Source organism: Aythya fuligula, chromosome 2 (genome assembly GCF_009819795.1).
Source record: "Aythya fuligula isolate bAytFul2 chromosome 2, bAytFul2.pri, whole genome shotgun sequence".
Classification (NCBI taxonomy): domain Eukaryota; kingdom Metazoa; phylum Chordata; class Aves; order Anseriformes; family Anatidae; genus Aythya; species Aythya fuligula.
The window spans coordinates 62896200-62914919 of NC_045560.1; the positions used below are offsets into that span (position 1 = coordinate 62896200).

General features: G+C 44.9%; 1 protein-coding gene across 1 annotated transcript in view; it reads left to right on the forward strand.

Moving 5' to 3' along the window:
- Positions 1-17476, forward strand: part of EEPD1 (endonuclease/exonuclease/phosphatase family domain containing 1) — a 63740-nt gene extending 46264 nt beyond the window's left edge. Inside the window, exons 3-7 of the mRNA XM_032181070.1 lie at positions 4690-4800; positions 7875-8009; positions 9222-9354; positions 14381-14575; positions 14785-17476. Of these exons, the coding sequence (XP_032036961.1) occupies positions 4690-4800; positions 7875-8009; positions 9222-9354; positions 14381-14575; positions 14785-14984 (774 nt within the window). The 3' untranslated portion in view covers positions 14985-17476. The remainder of the gene's footprint in view (positions 1-4689; positions 4801-7874; positions 8010-9221; positions 9355-14380; positions 14576-14784) is intronic.
- Positions 17477-18720: the final 1244 nt, after the last annotated feature.

Below are 18720 nucleotides of genomic sequence, written 5' to 3' on the forward strand. Positions count from 1 at the left end.
CTTCTCTCCCCTTTCTTAAGAGGAACTAAAATCATCTTTGCTTTGAAGAAGTAAGTTGTTATTTACATTTAATGCAGTGCCCTTTTGGCCTGAAAGCATCTGTGGTAATTAAACAAAATGAACATTTAATTGCCTTGAGTGCCTTTCTAAAGTTCAGGCGATGATTACTGCACTGAGACAAGGCGTCCTGTGCCACAGTAACAGGCTCACACTGGAAGCTCCTCTTTACAGTTCCTTCTTGCCTCACTCTCTTTACAGCCTGTGCTCTGACTGCAGGTCTGAAATTAAAATATCTACAGATGAGACTGATAAGAAATGCACAATTACATCTAGCCTTGTTAAGCCCTAAGGCATTGTTTTCCTGGGTCACCTTGATTTCCTAAGTGTGTAAAGGAGTAGTGAGTGCATCCTCTTTTCAGGCAAAGGATGCTCACCTCAAAGGAGGTCCCCATCTCAGTGTGGTCCCCAGCCCGTGTACTGTAGGAGTTACACCTGATGGGGCAAGCTGTGTGCATGGAGTGGTATTGTGCCTGTCGGGCCTACTCTGCCTGATTTTGTAGTGGCTGCACTGTTGCCTTCAGGGGGCTGTGGCGACCTGGTTCAGGAACGGCACGGCGACCAACCCCAGGCCGCTCGGTCCATCGGCTCACAGACGCCAACGTGGTGGATGGCAAATGGCGTTTACTGTCGAGTCACATGGTATTATATACCCAAGGCCCATAGCGTCACTTCCGCTTGCTTACATCACAGACCACACGCTACTGTCCATCAAGGGAGGGGCTCCACCTTTCCGTACAGCGCGACGTCTTCCGGCCGCCAGACCGTAACTACCCACACTGCACAAACAGCACCTCAAAAGCAAGCAGAGATTACCCAGGGCACCCTGAACCTGTCCAAGACACTGTGCCTTCCCTCTCCTGTTCCTACTCTAATGTGTGTTTCCTCAGCTTCTTCCAGCTGCCCGGTGTAAGCTCGTTCCTGTACCTGTCTGCTTCTGGAGTGGCCAGGAGCGATCGGCACGGGCTCCTTATGAGGGGAAACAGAGCAGTTCCGTCTTTGGATCCTCCCTTCGTGGGTGATTGATAGGTTGAAGACAAGCAGAGGCCATGGGGCTTGCCCCAGTTCTGGGAGTGGTGGCTCTTGTTGACTCGTTGCATTTCACATGCTGGTAGCAGGCAGGTGGCTGTCGCAGGGGGTCACCTTTCAGGGGCAGACAGCCTTTTACCTAGAGTGTGACTGGAGCCTGTGTGCTGCTGCATTCCCACACCCTGGATGCACTGCTTATCCAAAACCACTTAGCACTGAGCTGCAAGAGAGACCACGAAGGCATACATGTAGGTATGATACAGGGACAGTCTGTGTAAAAGAGCCCTTGTGCTGTTGATATGGCAGTATCTATTTGAGTTTTGACTCAGTTATGTACAGGATTTAATAAAGAAAGATGATTTTGTTCAGGAAACTTGCAATCTGAAAGGCTCTTTAGAGAAAAAAAAAAAAAAAAAAAAGCTAAGACTTTATTCCTTATGAGGATTTTGGGGGAAAATGTTCTGACTGAGATTTTCATTTTGATTTTTCTTTACCACATGAGAAGAAGCTCCCCAGAAAGATTGATTTAGATCTAACTTTGCAAAGGAAGAAAGGGTGTTTTTTCGTGCCCAATGTAGGCCATGAGCTTGTCTGTAGATTTTTACTGTACAAGGGAAACTGTAATCGTGTTTGCTCTTGGGCTTTGTGGGCAGAACAATGTGATTTAAGAAATACCCTTCTCACTTCAGCAGAGAATGTGACCTAAGCAAGTATTCTGCAAGAGCTTCAAAATCTGTGTGCCTGTAAGCCCTGAAAAATGGGCACAAATTAAAGTCAGCTGCTGGAGGGGATGCTCTCAGTTGCTAAAACTGTACCCAGAGCAGGCTGATGCCTTTTTCTGAACAAACCATATAATCTTATTTGTCATCTTTTTCTTTGAGCAAAGTTAAATCAGGGCCTTAAGGAAATCAATTTGGAGGAAATATTCAAACTAGTTGATTGCAGATGCTCTTTTTAATAAAGTGGTGGTTTCTGTAGTATTTATTCAGCCCTGCTATATCTTTTGTGCTGTCCACTAGGCAGCTGCAACCCGGAGATAAGTTAACTCTTTTGTTGGTTTACAGTAAAACTCATAACTTCATTTTTTTTCCCCATGGTTGCTGATTTATGTTATTTAAATGTTAGAAAACTCATTCAGCAAATGCATGCAGTTTAAAGGCAGCAGAACAACATCAGGAATGATAATTATTACTGCTGTGACTTACTGTGTGTGTGTGTTATGATTTCACCTAGCCTTCAGTCCAAAGCAGAGCTCTGTTCTCAGGCTGTGCAAGTGCCCTGTGTGCCTCGTTGTTTAATAAACCAGCACAGCCCTAGCACTGCTTGAAGCTATATAACAAGCAGTGATGCAGTACACACAGCATCTTGAATAAGAAGTTCCAGCAAATCTCTACATTTCAGAAAAGTTTCTTAAAGGATGTGCCAGACATTTTCTCTTTTGAGTGTGAATGCCTCTTGGCTTTCCAAGACAAGAAAGATTACTTTTTGGGTTGTGTGTATTTTAGAGGTAAATGCTTACAGCTTCAGCATCCAGGATACTGAACTTACAGACAAGGCAGTTAGTAAAAGAGCAGGGGTTGATTTTTCTTTTTGAAACAAAAGATGAAATAGACATGTGAATAAGAACAAGTGGTAAGTTGGAAAGGGGGTAGCCATTCCCTGTTCCAGTATGGAGAACAGCTGTCCCATCCTTCGCTGATACCCACATCAGAAACGTTTATATCCATGCAGATTTGCAGCACAACTTTTCAAACTGTGTTTGGCCAGAAGCATGACCCACCACAGAGAACCATCACTGAGGTTATTGTGTGCCTTGAAATCCTTCTTCGTTAAATCGATGTTTCTGTTGGGCTGACATTTGGGTTACAAGCTTTTGTCTGAAGATGGTCTTTCACTGCAAAAACCTGTGTGTCAGTGCAGCTCTTCCAGTGTCAGATAAATTAAAGAAAAAAGAAAAAAAAAAGAAAGAAAATGCACATTGAAAGTCTCTTACTGTTTCACAGTGATTACTTTTTAATAGCTTCTTTCCCCGAAGCCACAGCTGCTGTGTGCACGCACTTCCACACAGCCAGGGTGTGCTGATGCCTGGTGTCCCTGCCAGCATCCAGCTGGGGTCTGTCTTGACCTGACAGTAGCTTTGCAGAGGGCTCAAACTCCTCCTATTAAGCTTTATTCTGAACCCCCTGGCAAAAAGTATTTCATAGCATCTGCATAAAGGGGCTCCAGGTTTTCCAAGGCATAGTCTTTTTTGTTGTTGTTGTTAAATTGTTATTTCCAAATTTTTGGAAATTGTTATCTCCAAATTTGTTAAATTGTTATTATCCAAGTGGATGTGGGGTCTTTTCCAGGGTGTCCACAGTCCCAGTACCCTTGATCTGTTGGGTGTTACTGCACAGTCTTTATAGCTCTGACCATATGCCTGGCAGTGTGAATGTGCCCAAGTTCTGTGGCTGTACAGCAATGTCCAGGACAACCAGCATCTCTGGGGAGCCCCAGAAAGATCTGCTATGTGTGAAAATGTGCAGCCAAGCCCTTCCTGCACAGGGAGTCACAGGCATCCATAAAGCATCTGTCATACCACAATACAGCCGCGTATGGTGCATATGGTGGTATTACAGCGTGTATGTTGTATATGCATGGCTGCAAAATGCCACGTGAAGCGGCAGCATTTCTATTGCCAGCATCTCTGGAAAGGCTGGAAATGTTACGCAGAGCTCCTGCAGCAGTTTACAGGGTTTGTGTCTGCTATGTGTTTTATGCTGGTAGTTTATTACTTGCCCATTGAAATGCAGATGTTGAAATGTGCCCTGTAGCACTGAGGTTCTCCTTCCTCTGATTTATCACCCCTTGCAGTACCCGCAGCGTGCCCTCGGGCACATTGGCTTGTTTGAGGTTTCTTAGCCTGAGCTCTCAGCTTCCTCGCCTTCACCACACCGACTCATTGCTTCTTTACAAACAGCTTTTGAGCCGTAACCCCTCAAAATCAGTTTGTCAGCTGAGTACTGGCTGTTGGGTCTATCCTCCGCCCTTCCTTCAGCTTCTTCCCCACCACCGAGGGCGATGCGGGCGCTGGAGAGCAGCCAGCCCTCCTACATGGGGGCTTCCTGCCCCTGACAGCCCCCCTGCTGCTCTCCCAGCGGCACTTTGTGGGAAAAGAGCCCAAGGGAGAAACTTAGGCACTTTTAGAATATGTTCTGCTTGCCATGTTTGTGCCATTTTAACCCAATCTCCAAATAATGACGAGATCCTGGGACTGGTCCCAGACTACCTCCTGCGCAAACCTTTCGGGGGGCAGAGGTTTTGTGTTCCTCATGTCTGCTCAGTGTGCTTTTGTGCTTTCTGGGTTAGCCGGCTTCCCCTTCCAGGGCTGGCCTAGGCTATTGTGCTGCTGAAAAATTGGAGCTTAAATTTTGTAGCTAGCATAAACTGGTGCAGCTTCCTTGACCTCAGATTTGTAGCTGGGCTTTCATTTAACATTTCAGTAGAGACAATAGCCTGTGTTTCACAGCGTATCTTATCAATGCCTCTTTGCGTGCTTTTTGCAGGTTTTTTTTAAAGCCCTAGAAACCTAACCTTTTTTTTTTTTTTTTTCTCTCTCTCTAGTTTTGTATGGAGCTGAACCAGCCGACGCTGCCAAACATCCGCAAGTGGAAGGGTCCTAGAGGATGTTGGAAGGGTGTTGTTTCTGAAAAACCCTCGGGCCAGCTACATAAGGTACATTAATCCCTACGTTTGAACTTCTGCTTCAATTTTTTTTGCCTTTAACCAAGGACATATTCTTAATCTGTTTAAGGCAAAACATTTTGCAAATCCTTTTGGCAAGGTTTGCAGCTTTTTTTTTTTTTTTAAAGCTGACTCTTCAAATGGCATTCGGTTTGACTGTGCTATTGATTATTTAGAAGAGTTGTTCTCCCCTGTCCATGGCATACTTTTAAGGAGGAAGGTGTCCATGTGTTTAGGGGAGATAAAAACAGTAAAGAAATACAGAAAAAAGGCTACACTTTAGGACAAGGAAAGAGCCCATTGTTTTGCCCCTGACATGCTGCAGTACTTCTGATTTTTTTCTGCTGGTCAGCTGAGCTTGCTCTGTTATACAGCACTGGCTGGAATTTGGAAGAGCTTCCAGTTTTCCTAGTTTACAAACAAAGACCCTATAGAGGAGCTGCTCAGCATGCCATCCTCATCTGGCAGAGGAGCTTATCTTGCACATTCCCTAAAGTGCCATACAAGTATCTTTGAAATATGCCTTGGACTCTATTGAAAATCAGCAACTTGCTGCACTGGGCTTTTCCCTGCAGCATCTTCTGTCCTGGGAATATATATACGTACTGCAACAAGGTACTCATTTACAAGGTGGTGAGGGTTGTGCCTGGCACCCTTGACTATATTCAAGGTACAGCTATATGGGGCTGCACTCTACTAATGGCATCCAAAGGTGGTCTCTCCCAAGGGAGATCTCTCCCTTTTCCTTCCAGGGTGCTAAGGATATAAAACACAAACAACAACAAAAACCACCTGAGCACCACAAGAATTGTCCTGTACGTACCAATAGAAAGACTAAGGGTCTAAATGTGTCCAAAGCTTTACACAATTCAGAACAACACTTCTACTTCCAATGCAGACAGCAGATCCCTTTTGGGGTGCTTTTGTTCCTGGCTGGAAGCTTTAATTTGGAACCTCTTCTTACAACAGATCATTAGAGCACTGAATTTAAACTATTTTGTGAAGTTGTGCAAAGTTGTTCCCTTTGCTATGTCTTTTTTCCCAACAATAATTAGTGATTGTCTCAGAGTTTCTGTGTTGAATCTGGAGTCCTTAGTCAATTCATTCTTGAATCTTGTGTTTCTGAAGATAACAATGAAAGTTTTGAGTGTGGACTGAGTAACTGAAAATCATCATGTACTTTGTTTTACTGGTAGGGATGTAAGGATGAAGGACTCCCCAGATTATGGGAGAAATCTGTGGCCAAACTAAGAATAGAAATGTTACTTACTGACTCTCCCTTTTAGGTGCTTTTACAGAAGGGAAGTCTGGCTATGCTACAGCACCCTACACTAAGCCAAAAAGCCTTTTCTACCCCTTACGTTAGTTGATGGGTTCATTAGGTTTGAACATTGTGCACACAAACACAATGCAATGAAATAATGCAGTGGTACTCTGAATGTATAGCATCTTTGGCACAGAGCGATCTCAAGACACTCTGCAGGGCTAAATAAGGCAAAATAGTGGTTGGTGCATAGGTTTGTGCTCCCACTCATCCCAGTCATTTGGCCTTCTACCGAACACTGATATTGGCCACTGGGTTGATGGAAAATCTGGAGCTAGGGAATAGAGGGGGGCTGCTGACATCTGTTTTATTCTTCTACATCTTTTCTTGTAGCCTACTTGGTTTTCAGACATTAAAATACTGACAAAATTATTCCACCAGTTTCAAGTCTAAAACTGGCCAAATGGGCTACAGAAGGATTTTAGCCAACCTTAATACTTTCTTTCAAGGCTCAGTGGAAGACAGCAGAGCATATAATACTTATTTTTTTGCAACTGAAATGGAAGACATTTCCTTGAGATGGATTTAACTATGATTCACTAAGAGAAACAGGTTTGAATGATACCAAGGCAAATCCTGTCTGTGCGATGAGAGGGGAGGCTTGACAGGCTTTGAATTAGATACTACTGCTGGTGTAATGAGTGCAGACGGCTTTCTGGGAATGCCACGGTCCCAAGTAGTCCAAAAAAGCATGAAGGATGATAGATGCCGGGATGAAAGGAGCGGAGAACTGAACATGAAGCACTTGAGCTACAAAAGAGAGAGAGAAGATTGACAGGGCTGAGAGGTCTAGACCAGATGTTGTGCCAAGAGGCTGAACGAGCCTGGATATTTTTAGCTCGTGCACGACAGAAGTCTGTAAGATTGCATATGGTGTGGAGAGGAACAGGAAAAGATGGCTTGCAGCAGTGTGCCAGTGCTGGGAAGAGCCTGTCAGGGCAAACACCAGCCTCTGCACACTACAGCTTCCCTTATGCTCTGCTTGTAAATGTCTGCCACTGGCAGAGATGGGATGCTGGGGACATAGGCTCCTGCTCAGGATTAGGCAAAAAAAATATCCTTATTTTCTTATGGGCAACAAGCTATTTTATTATTGACCACACTGAGAAGAATCAGATTCCTTGCCAGGAACAGCAGGAAATGAAGGACGTGTATCAGTCCATACATGCACACAGGAGGCTGCACCTTTATCTCTCGCTGCTGCAGCAGTCCTGAATGCGCTCTACTTGTATAAGATAAAGCAGCTTATTAAATTGTTGGCTGGGACACACAGTGCTCAGGTTGCCTGGGTGTCTGATAGCCAGCACGCAAGTGCAAGTGGCAAAGCAATGTGCATTTCAACTCGGTGTGCTTGGCTTTCAGTGAAGCCATTGGGGCTGCCTGTTCCTCCCACACCTTCTGGGGGTTTTGGCCAGGGTGAAACACAGGAGCTTTTCCGCCAGTTCTTGTTATCTCCTATGGGTAATCTAGGGTGCTGTTTCTCCCTTACACCTGTGCACAGCAAGGTAGACTTCCTACCCTCAGCAGGTGCCAGGCCAGGATAGAAACTTTTTCCCACCTCTGTGTATTTTGGGAGTGATGTACACCACTCCAGTACCAACAGTGACACTGAAGTACTGAGACATTTGGGTGAAAGTTTCATCTAGGAGACTGCATTTGGGCAGAAGGTTTTGTTTTTACCATCTTTTTTTTTTTTTTTTTTTTTTTTTTTTTTTTGCCTGTTCTCTTGTTTTAATTGCAGGGAGTTGAATACTCTGGGTTCCTCTGGGATACGACAGCTGGCATTGAGCTGAAAGATGCCTCTTCTCAGGAGAATGTACAGACTAATGGCAATGGGAAGTACTCATATCCTCACCCGTATCTTGCACGTTTCAAGGTAACTCATTTGTGCCAACAGACCCTTGCAGAGATGAGCTTTTATTAAAAAAAAAAAAAAAAAAAAAAAAAAAAAAAAAGACAAGAAGTTGGAAAGAGGCACAGTCTACTAATAGATAAAAACTTGCACAAGACTAATCCATTTCATCAGATCAACACTCTGTCATGGCTTGATTAAAATAAGGTGCTTAGTGGGCCTTGATAGGTAAGGTGGATCACCAGGATCATTCCTTCCCTGCTCCTGTGGGAGAGAGCCATGCTGCAAGGGAGCATTTAGGTATGTGTGTGTGGGGGGGTGGATCTTCAGTAGTGTCTGCAGCCTGATAGAGTGACAGCAATCACCTGTCACCTTCCCTGGCTTTTGGAGAGGTGAGTGAGTATCCAGCAGCAGGCAACCATAGCTCCGTGGTTCTGGTCAGTGCCGTATATCGGGGGTGGAGATGGGGTGAGCATAGGCAGAATGGATGTTTACAGAAGGTTTTGTGCTCCTGGGAGGCTCGGGACTGATCTCTTACATCACTGACATAGCGTAGAGTTTCCATTTTAAGGCTTCTTCACTAGGCTGCACCCATGTACAAGAAAGCATTTTGGAAACTGACTCTTTCCAAGCTGTTCTGCATATGCTTGAGTGAATGTACAACCCCTTTCTCCATACAGGCTGTGGTGGAGAGTTCCAGTTTGGGGAATTTGACATCTCTGGTAATGCTTTCAGAGAAGTTTCTAATAAATATAGACAAGTTAAATTAGGAGTAAGTATTACTTGTGCCACGCAATGAAGTGAGTCCCAGAAAGTAAGAAGAAGATTGCAGGGAGCCAACCGCCCATTTCAAGGTGCATTACGTTTCATGGTTGATCTCTGTGACAGGCCAAGGCCAATCGTAGGAGAGTAGTAATTAGTCCATGTAACAATGACGACATTATTCGTAGCTTATTACTGGTTTTGCAGTCAGATTCTCACTGCAACTGCTGTGGAAAGAAGCTGTGTGCTTACGAAAATCAGTTTCCCCAGAACTGTAAGGGTATTAGGCTGTTGCAAGAAGAGGTGCAAAATGTGTTCCCTGTCTTCCCAAAACACCAAGACAAAACAAAATACACTGTATGTGGAGTGAAGTGGGTCCTAGTCACCAGGATTTAGTGCTGGAAGTATGTGGAATAGGTGAATTGCTTGGTGACCTTTCTTGCCCTGTATTGATTTCCCTCCTTGCTCCCACAGTTTGGGATGAATGATCTGACACTGGTTAACCTTCACCTGGCCTTGGCATCCGCAGCAGGGGAGAACACAGGGAAGAACCATGACAGCCACAAACTAGCAACCTTTGCACAGACTTTGCAGGAGACTCTGAAAGGTACGGTGTTGTCTTCCTTCCAGTTAGCACACGCACGCTGGTCATCATGCCTAATCAAGAGGAATTTAAAATATATACATAACTGTCTCAGTGCAGTTTTCAAAAATATCCTCATCAGCTTTAGATTGTCTTTAGATTTGTCTTTTTAGATTGTCTTTATTTGAATGCTTCACAGTGTGGCAAATCTGTTTTTTCTCTGCTCATTACCTTTTAATCTATTATAATTAATGCAAATACCGCAGGGTTCCCTACTGGCTTTGACTCCACTTTTCAAGTGAAACTCCTTGTGATTTTATGGTAGTGTTAGAGCAAGTTCAGCCAAAAAAAAAAAAAAAAAGACATCTGGCTTATTTTGGAAAACTCAGTGCAAGTCAGAAGATGCCCACTAATGAGAAAAGAGACCAGAAACTAGCTTTCATACATGGGTGTAATATGCAGAATAATTTTGTTGTTTTCAGGTAAGTTGCTCTGGTTTTACACCAAGATGAGGGATACCAGAATTTAGATCTCAACCTGAGCAATTTAATAGACAGCTGAAATTCTTTGCCACATTTCTGAGAATTGCTTCTTATTCTGAGGCTTGCAGATTAAACTGTTTCCTGTAGAGCAGAACAGCAGGTTTCAGATACTAAATGGTGTTTATATTGGTGATCTTTTCATAGGAATCGAAAAATCTAGCCCTTTGCTTACTGCTTAACAAGGACACAAAAGGGTTAAAAGGTTAGACACATTTTCTACTTTGCACAGTTTTGCGAGGTTGGTCACTTGGAAGCATTAAAATCCTAATGCAAGATGTATTTGCAGTTTTTTATATGTTTCACTGTTTTTCCTTTTAGGCTGCAAGAGTCCAGTCAGAGCTATTTTTAAGTGTTATGAATTTAAGTATTTATCCACATACCTTGAAAATGAAAAGGATGAAGGCAAACAAAAGGATCATTTGTTTAATCCCAGAAGGCCAAATCGGGACACAGATAAATGTGTAGCACTTCCAAAGTCAACAGAGTTGCATTTCCGCTGCATCTAAATTTAGACTGTTGACATTAGGGTTTCTTTTTAGTTTGTGCTTTTATTTTCATATGGTGGACATGTCACTGGAGCGTATATGTTCTTGACTTGATCTGTCACAGAGCTTCACATTCCTCCAAACTTGTGGTGTGCAGGTCTTCTTTCATAAACAAATGGTTTTTCACACGTTATTTTCAGTACTGCCAAAATCAATGTCATGCTTAAAATTACCGCGATCCTTCATTTTTTCTCCAAAGCAATCCATAAAATATGGTTAATTAAGACTGATTTTCCTGTGGATACTCCTTTAAGTGTGAGTTTCTGTTCCCATTTTGCAAACAGGCACCTTATTTGCTGTCTTTCATCCTTACAAAGGGACACGTGAGCATCCAAGGGAATGTAGTTATTACACACAGTCTCATGTAATGTCTCCATTCCCCAGAGCAGTGGTGTCTCCATATTTCTCCCATCAGACAAGTGGATCTGGCATCTCTTTTCCCTCCTTCTTTTTCCCTTCAGCAGCACCAGAGGGACTCAAGTCTTTGCTGTGGCCACATGGCCACAAAGATGCCATCCTGGATGTGCTGGACCCAGGGATCAGGGAGTTGGCTTAGTCATTTTCTCCCATCTGGCTTGTCCATATTGCACAGATTACCCATGCATCAGGCTTAGAAGACCTTTGAGAGGCAGCATCTTACCAGCTGATGTGATGTCACATCCTTCTCATGATCTGGTTTTCACTCTCTTCAGGAGGAATTTAGGGGTTTAAGAGTCTGGTTCATTAGGGGACTGATTCAGGGCATGGGGAAGTCAGGAGAGAGTGTCCTACAGGGGTCTCTTTGGACTGCTGTGAAACCAAGGAGGCTTTCACAGTCCCTGCAGAACAGCAGAATTCAACGCTGCAGACTTTCCACAGGTGGTTGCCTTTGTCTCTGTGCACTGCAAGTCCAGTCCCTCAGCTGCTTGCATCAGTGCGCAGCCGATCAGATGTGCAGGCTGGTGTCCTTGCAGCAGTGCTCAGCCGCTCCACAGAGGGGACCAGAGTTAAGGCAGGGCTTTTCTTTTCTGGGGCACACCCAGGAGAACCCAGACAGATTTGTTTCCTTTGCTCTGGCTGTTTGGTGTCCATTGGGGGCAACGGGAGGCAGATCAGACAGAAACCACAGGGCTGCTGCTCACGGTATTGCTGTCACAGGAGCTGGCAGAATTAGTGAGCCAGGATGAGGGGAAATGCAGCTGGCGGTTATCTAGACCATCGATGCTCTCATCTGCCTCTTCTGCTCAGCGCAGGTGGGCTGCACAGCCTTTCTCCCAGGGATTTGCAGTAAGGTGGAACCCCAGAAGCTTCTGGCAGAGGGGACCAGAAGTAACCCTTTGCCTCGGTGATGTGCTGGCAAACTGGGTTTTGGCTTCTCGAATGGTTGCTGCACCCCATCTATTCCATCTCTGTCTGCTTTATGTTGCATTAGGATTTTATGCTTAGCTGTTCTGCATGAGAAAGTTTAAAACAGCGAAGAATACAGTGACTCATTTCCTGTGCATACTCCAGACCGACTTTGTACCTGCTTCCACAAACATGTCTACGTGTTGGTTGTTTTATCCTCTGCTATTTTTAAATTGTTCAGAACTGAACAGTCAGTTAGAATTTCCACTTCTGATTATGATTTTTTTAATATATTTTTCACGTAAGGCTGGAGAATTGGCTAAAAGAAATATATTAAGTGCAGGATCGAGGTGCTGTTGCTAGGATTCCTGCTTGCCTGCCATTTGTAATCTGCATTAAGGGTATGCCCTGGAGCTTTCTGGAGTGGCCTTACTGCTTCATATCACTGGGCTAAGAGCATGGCAGAAGCCAACTGCTGCCTTGGCCGTTAAGCAAGCGTTAGTCCGGAAGGACTGCAGCAGCATGGTCACCTCTGAGCACCCAGTTACGGCTGCCCTATGATGCGATTTCCTTGCAGCCTCATGGCACCCAGGTGTAATGTCATCAGGTTCATCCTCCACGGCCTGGCAAGTGAGAGATCTTGTTTTTTTTGCAGTGAGATGCATGCAAAACTGCCAGCTCTCAGCAAGCTTGCTGCTCAGCGTTGTGCAGGAATGGAAGCCCATCTGGCCAAGATGTGAGCTGTAAAGGTGGAAGGTGACATTTTGGAGGCACCATTCAAGCACTTTATTCAGGTCATGAGAGAAAACCAGTTCCCTCCAGGGAATTTGGTCCTTCCCCATTAGACAAACACTGATTTTCATTTGGGTTTTGATGGAGCTTAAAATAACTTGGGTTTGGGTTTGTTTTTTATTTCTTCTAGAGGTAGGTAAGTCACTACCACTAACACTTTGCAGAATAATATTTAAATATCATGTCATGTGAAGTATGATTTTTGGCTTGCAAAGGGCAGAAAAAACACAAGTAGTTTCATTATTTTTTCATCACCCCTCTGCATCCTAGCAAGCATCATGTTTTAAAGTTGTTTTTTTGTTTGTTTGTTTGTTTTAAGTCATAAACTATCAATCTCTCTGCACTCCTGCCCTCTCCCAATCCCTTTTTGAAGCACTGCAAGCAGAGCAGTGCAATGGATTTTGTTGTTTAACTTGTGCTCCCTCTCCTGGCTAGCTACTTCTAAAGCAACAGCAGCCAACAAATAGCTTTATCCATGAGAGCTGCATATGGTAGAGCAATCACTTGGTCCACCCCTCTGCCTCCACACTTCAACCCCAGAAAGCAAAGGGGCTTACAGAATAGAATTGTTTTCTTCTCTGAAGTCAGCTCTGTTATAATTTTTGGTGCATTTGTGCATCCCTGTTGCAGCTTCCTCCTTCCCCAGTACCAAGCTCTGCATTGCAGCAGTGTCTTTGCTCAGCTATCACAGTCCTGGAGCTCATCACACCTTTCTGGCAGGGGGTTGAGATGGGCACCGGGGCATGTCCATTCTCCTCTTACCTGGTGCACAGCTGGGATGTCTCTGTCTACAGCAGTGGAGCTCTGAAGAACACATGCTGTGGGTATAAAATTAAGGTCCAGTGTTTCCTTTCTCATTCAGTTAGGATTGGAAATAAAATATAAGTGAGGTAATCATATTTCCATGGAAAGATGGGATTTTTGGATGAGCATTTCAAGTAATTTCCATGGTTTCTTTGGAAATTCAGCCCTAGCCAAATTCGAAGACATCACAAGTTAAATAGTATCTCTTCAGCCATCTGGGAGAATGAAAGCTTCTATAGCCAGTAAGTGTCTGTGGGGTTTGTGAACTAATAACCTCCTGCTATCAGGACTGCAGGCTGCTACTCAGGCTTCTTCTTTGAGATTTCTTCATTGCACAGGCTTAGAATGAGCACTGCACTTTCAGGGCTCTGATATATCACACAGAATCACAGAATTTCTAGGTTGGAAGAGACCTCAAGATCATCGAGTCCAACCTCTGACCTAACGCTAGCAGTCCCCACTAAACCATATCCCTAAGCTCTACATCTAAACGTCTTTTGAAGACTTCCAGGGATGGTGACTCCACCACTTCCCTGGGCAGCCTGTTCCAATATATACTACCAAAAGCCTGTGTCTTCCAGGAATTATCACAAAAATATCCTTGACTCTTACAGGAAAGCTATAAAAAGAAAATGTCAGGGCAGGTTGGAGCCAATATGTATATCTTACAGAAGAAGAAAAAAAGAAGCTTACAAAGTCACAGATTTATAAAAGCCTCTAAGACCAGAAATGCTAGTCTTTGGATTTGTCACTGTCTGTGAGCAGCAAGCAAAGGATGCCAGTGTAACCAAGATATTTAGAACCAAACAAGAAACATGTACTGGATGTTTTTTTTTGTCCTGAACAGAAGGGCCATGAGTAAACACCCAGTGAAAAAGGCTTTAAGCAGCATTGCTTTCAATAGTTCAGAGTAAAGTCAGCTTTGCTACAAAGTATTTGTATATTTCTTCCTTCTGTTACCTCCCCTTCTTGAATTTAGGGAGCGGATATCCAGTACTTCCTTACATTTATTTTTTTCTTTCCATTTTTCTTGTTTTCCAGGAGAAAAAGACGTGATCATCCTGGGAGATTTTAACCAGGCTCCCGACAGCAGTGACCACGACATACTGAGGAAAGAGAAGTTCCATCACTTGGTCCCTTCAGGTACCTTCACCAATATCAGCACAAAGAACCCCCAAGGATGCAAGTCACTGGACAACATCTGGATCAGCCGCAGCTTGAAAAAGGTTTTCACAGGTAGAGTTTCTACTTAGGTGTCATAAACCTGTGTGTGGTTAGCGGTGCGTGGCGAATGTGGGGGCTGTAGTGACTTCCTACGGCTGCTGGTGAGGCTGCCTTCAATTACTGGGCATGCTGAATAGTTCTTTTGCAAGCTTGTGGAAACGTTTAAATCCAGGCATCCCTTCCACATTAATCTTGTTTCTCTGCAATTCTTTTTCATGCAGGCCACTGGGCTGTTGTGCGGGAAGGTCTCACAAACCCATGGATCCCTGATAACTGGTCCTGGGGTGGGGTGGCTTCGGACCACTGCCCTGTGTTAGCTGAATTTTACATGGAAAAGGACTGGAACAGGAAGGAGGTGACACGGAATGGAAATGGGGTGACCCTTGAGCGCAACGACTTGAACACTAAGCACGAACGATGATACGAACCAGGGGGTGTCTCCTGGTCCCCAAGGAGCAGCCCGTAGCTCTGTTTGCTTGAGACTTAGCTGCAGAGCAGAGCTGCCTCCCCCTCTCCCTCCTTCCCATCATCCTCCCCGCGTCCAGAAAGCATCAGCACTTGACTTTGATGGCTGTCGCTCTCTGTCCCTCATGGACAGTTCTTGGGACAGTTACTGTCTCATGGCAATAGAGCAATCTGTAACTTTTTATGGGCACACAATGGACATTGCCTGGAGATCTGGATGAGAACTGTACAGAAAATAAAGTGTACTTTTAATACTGTATGGGATCTTTGCTAAACTGCAGTGAAACAGGGCTTTGCTGCCATGGTGTGTGTGATGGTTACTTTTCTTTGCTGCCTTGTAAATTGAGGGGAGTAGCAGAGGCCACAAAAAGAAAGACACTAAATTCTTGGCAATTCCTAAGTGCAGCTCAGCACTTGCAAAAACTGCTGAAGCAGGGAAGGGAAGGGGGCCAGGTCCCTACGTGAGCAGAAGGACCTGAGTAGTCCCTCATGCCCAGAGAAGCGCCATTCTTCCTCAGCCCAGTGCGGGCGTGGACACCTCTCATCCTTCCCTTCCTCTCCCTGCTTCTGGGCAGGGTGCATTTTGTCCTGGAAGGGCTTCACAGAGCTCGGCTTTGGCTTTTAGTTTAATGTTCAGCATTCAGTGATATTTTTTCCTGCATGTTAGCTGTCAGGAGCTGGGAAAGCACTGACTCATCCCTTTGTAGGACCTGGTTCACTTCTCCACCTGTCAGCACTCAAGGCAGTGCCCTTTGCTTCGCTTCCTGTTGGGGATCTCACAGGAACAGCCCTGGTCCTCTGTCCACTGGCATAGCAATTGGAGCAAGCTTCTAGAGCAAGGAGGGAGGATCAAAGAGGTAGGTGTGCTGCACCCACCTCTGCCCATCAGTTCTGCTGGGAGCCTTGTTTTCAATTTCTGCTTCTGGAAGAACAGGCAGTTCTGCATCCCTCTCCTAAGCTCATAAGCCTGTTTCAGGCACCATTACAAGGAGTCTGAATGTGGCATATGATCATCATATGTAGAGCAGGGATGATGTCTGCTTCCAACGTGGGGTTCTCCTATGCAGTTTTGTTTCTGCGCATGTCCTGAGCAGGGAGGAGGACTTTGGTCAACAAGCTGCCATGTAGTGCCTGGGAAGGAGCATCGGATTTACCAAGTACAAAAAACTCGTGAAGTAGCAATTAATAGAAAGTGACCTAGAGGGGAGAAACTTATAAGGACTGGAAAAAGCAATTCAGCACCTACAAAAGCAATACATTGCATGTGAAAGGCACAGAGCTGCCCACTAACCCAGCGTGTTCTGCTCCAGAGTCCAGTTTGACCACGCAGCACATTTTAATGCTGAGTGAAAAGAAAAGCTCTCTGACATGACTTATTGTGCTATAAAGGGAAAAATACTCCTGACAGCAGTGCCAAACCAAGGAGATGCTATAACTGAGGGTATTACAGCAAAACAATGTAATATTCTCATAGCATCTTTGTGAGTTTAACTTTCCGAAAGACCGTCTAATTTCAGGCAGCAACAACTCACATGCAAACACATGTGGCTGAATATTTCAGATGGTGTTTCTTACTGTATATGCCAAAGTAAAACTGAAGCAGGGTGGGATAGCCTTTGCCAAGGAAGGAAGCTCTGCCACGGATCCAGCTGGCAGCTGGATTCTTCTGAGTTTGCTTGGGGAAGAGACATTTTTTTTTCTCTCTCGCCTCAGCCTCACATCACAGCAAAAATCCTGCTGGATTGTTTAAGGTTAGAGAGAAGATAATCGAACAGATCAGAGAAGCCAGCTCGGGTAAATTGGCTCTGAACGGCAAACAGGTTACTGCAGGAAACGGTGGTTTGGAGTCCTGTAGCAATCTGCTACCATTAGGTTTCAGGCAAAGCAATAAATGTGCTGTTATTAAAGAGGCATATTGTCTGCCTCCTGACCGCCTGCCAGGGCGCAATTGCACATTGTGCAGAAGGTGAAATTGTAGTTCATGTTTCCACAAACACATCCTTGTTCTTAAGGCACTGTGCACACGCTCACACCGCAGTAGAGGGAGGTTTCATTGACATTTCAAGTGATTCAGTGGATGACTAAGATTTCAGAGCATCAGACAAAAATGTACCTTCACTTTCTCAGCACTCCCTGTTGAAAATGGGAGATGCAAGCATTTGTCCCAGATCATTAAACAAGGCAGCAAGAGAGCTAGGTTCCAGCTTTGGTTCTGGCTTCTTACTACTGCTTTGTCCTCTTCCAGCAGACGTAATTTTGCTGTATCCCCTTACTTTGATCCAAGTAGCTCTCCTGGAACACTGCAAAGTATAGGTTAGGGTGCAATGGAGTTACCATGGTCCCATGGTCAAATGAACACCACAGGAGGTGTGTGGCAGTAAAATCCCCAAGAATGTGCTCCTTCTCATGCATCTTGAAGCTGTTATCTGTGGGCTGAGGTAGGTGGGTAATGTCTGCTGCCCGCTGGGAGCACAGGTGACCTCTGCACCCACCTGGGTGTAATTCAGCTTGAGGAAAATTTCATCCTGTGTTTGTTGCTACCTGTGAGACCCATGCTCATGCTTTCTGGATATTACCACACTGGAAGGCTGCAATGGCTTCACAGCTATGGAAATAAAACCTGAAAGGCCTGGATCCCCTTTAATCTGCTGCAGGTGTGAAGGAAGAGCAAGATGGATCCTACAGAGCATGGGGAGGAGGACAGGGGAGTCTGGTACCTGCTGGTGGAGCCCTCCCTCATGTGGAGGGTCACTGCGAGGTATGCACCTGGTTAGTTCATGGTGGGGAGCAGCAGTGCCTGACTGTTTTCATAGCTTCACTTTTTTTTTTTTTTTTTTTAAAGAGCTTGCTTTGCTTTTTGTCTCCACTCTTCTTGCAGGATGGTAAGGTTATTGTGAGACTCTTTCCCTCTTGGGTTTTGGAGGTCCCCAAAAGCATTTGTTGTATTGTGGCGGCTCAAAAACTGAAGCGGTGGCTGGTGTGCTCCTGCCTCTGCCGGCAACTGTGACTCTGGAGGCAATCTCGAGTAGCAATTTTATGTTAACATTCTTAATAGCAGAGGCAATGCTAGCCCAGATTTCTGTGGCTTTATTCCCCTTGCAGTGCTGAGGGAAGCAGCAACAAGGGAGATGGTGCAGAGAGAAACAGGGAGACTTGCAAAAGACCTGTTGTAGCCATGGCCTAAAATATAATCTGCACCTACATGCTTCGGGCTCCTCTCCCTGGGGTTATGTCCGAGGTTGAATCACGTGTCTATAGACCATTTAGGTACAGCTTTATTTTTCCGAAGCATAGTCACTTCTGCAAGGCAATTCAGCTCACTTGTGCATGATGAAGGGTGTTGGAGCCCTTCCCTGCCTGCTGGAGGTGAGATTTGGCTGCTTCTTACAGCTCCTCTCTTCTCCTGACCATGTGCCAGCTCCAGATCTCCCCTGGCTTCTAAAATACGCACAGCCAATTATTCTCCTTTCTTGTTTGCTCTGACCTGTTTACTTCAGGGCAAAGCCTCTGCCTTGTTCTGTGGGATTACACAATTAAGCACATTTATTCAGCAAGTGTTAGTTTGGTCTTATGGCTTTGCAGTGTTAAACTAAACAGGGATGTAAATTTTTGGAAAAAGGAGTTGTGATACATGAGGGATGTTTTGGGGAGCTCTAAGGAGCAAACACAAATAACTGTCCTGGAAATGAATT